This window comes from Penaeus monodon, chromosome 21 (assembly GCF_015228065.2).
Source record: "Penaeus monodon isolate SGIC_2016 chromosome 21, NSTDA_Pmon_1, whole genome shotgun sequence".
Taxonomy (NCBI): domain Eukaryota; kingdom Metazoa; phylum Arthropoda; class Malacostraca; order Decapoda; family Penaeidae; genus Penaeus; species Penaeus monodon.
Window position 1 is genome coordinate 45,787,037 of NC_051406.1, and position 717 is coordinate 45,787,753.

Consider the following 717-nt stretch of genomic DNA (forward strand, 5'->3'; position numbering starts at 1 on the left):
TCTCGCTCGCTTGGACAGCCCGGCTTCTAGCAAGGTCTTCTTCAGGGGACAAAATGCCAAAGTACTTTTAGCAAACGAAAAAGCAGGACGGTAAACATTCACTTTGACTCATTAGACTGCTATCAAATTAGTAAGATTACCAGAATCTGGGTACCGCGCACCATCGGTACTTGAACAATTTTGCAATCCCGATAACGTATACAGTTGAGCTTCCGTTAACAGTACCAATGATCTCTACATGTGAATTTGCTTAAAGAGAGCAACAGCAACAGTTAACATTAATATCTACTAGAAAAAACACACTAGTAATATTATCTTGCCGAGGCGAAGATGCACTAGACAAGCATAAGTGATGACTGATAATAGGCTGATGATAATCATAAGGGAATTAACAAAGGTGTGATAATTATTCGGCAACTGACAGGGTGGTTCTGATGCTTATTTGAATACCATCAGGGCGGAGACGACAACTGCTTGAAATGCAGCGGACATTCGGCCCCATAGGCCTCAGCCTGTGACCAGCTGCCTCTCCGGTGCATCTTCGGCTCGACGAGAGGGAGAGCCTAGGCCTAAGGAGCGCCACGCAACTTACTGAGGGTCTGGATGTCGGCGCCCGCCAGCAGCTGGTAGAAGATGTGGAAGTTGCGTTCGCCGGGGGCCCGCGCCGTCACCCGCGACTGCAAGGCGTCGCTCGTTAGTGTGGCCGCAGCCGGAGGG

General features: G+C 49.2%; 1 protein-coding gene across 1 annotated transcript in view; it reads right to left on the reverse strand.

Annotated features, from left to right (window-relative positions):
* The window catches only part of LOC119586538 (unconventional myosin-Ia-like), a 73,617-nt gene that overhangs the window by 16,366 nt on the left and 56,534 nt on the right, over positions 1-717 (reverse strand). Inside the window, exon 8 of the mRNA XM_037935294.1 lies at positions 593-677. Coding sequence (XP_037791222.1) covers positions 593-677 — 85 coding nt within the window. The remainder of the gene's footprint in view (positions 1-592; positions 678-717) is intronic.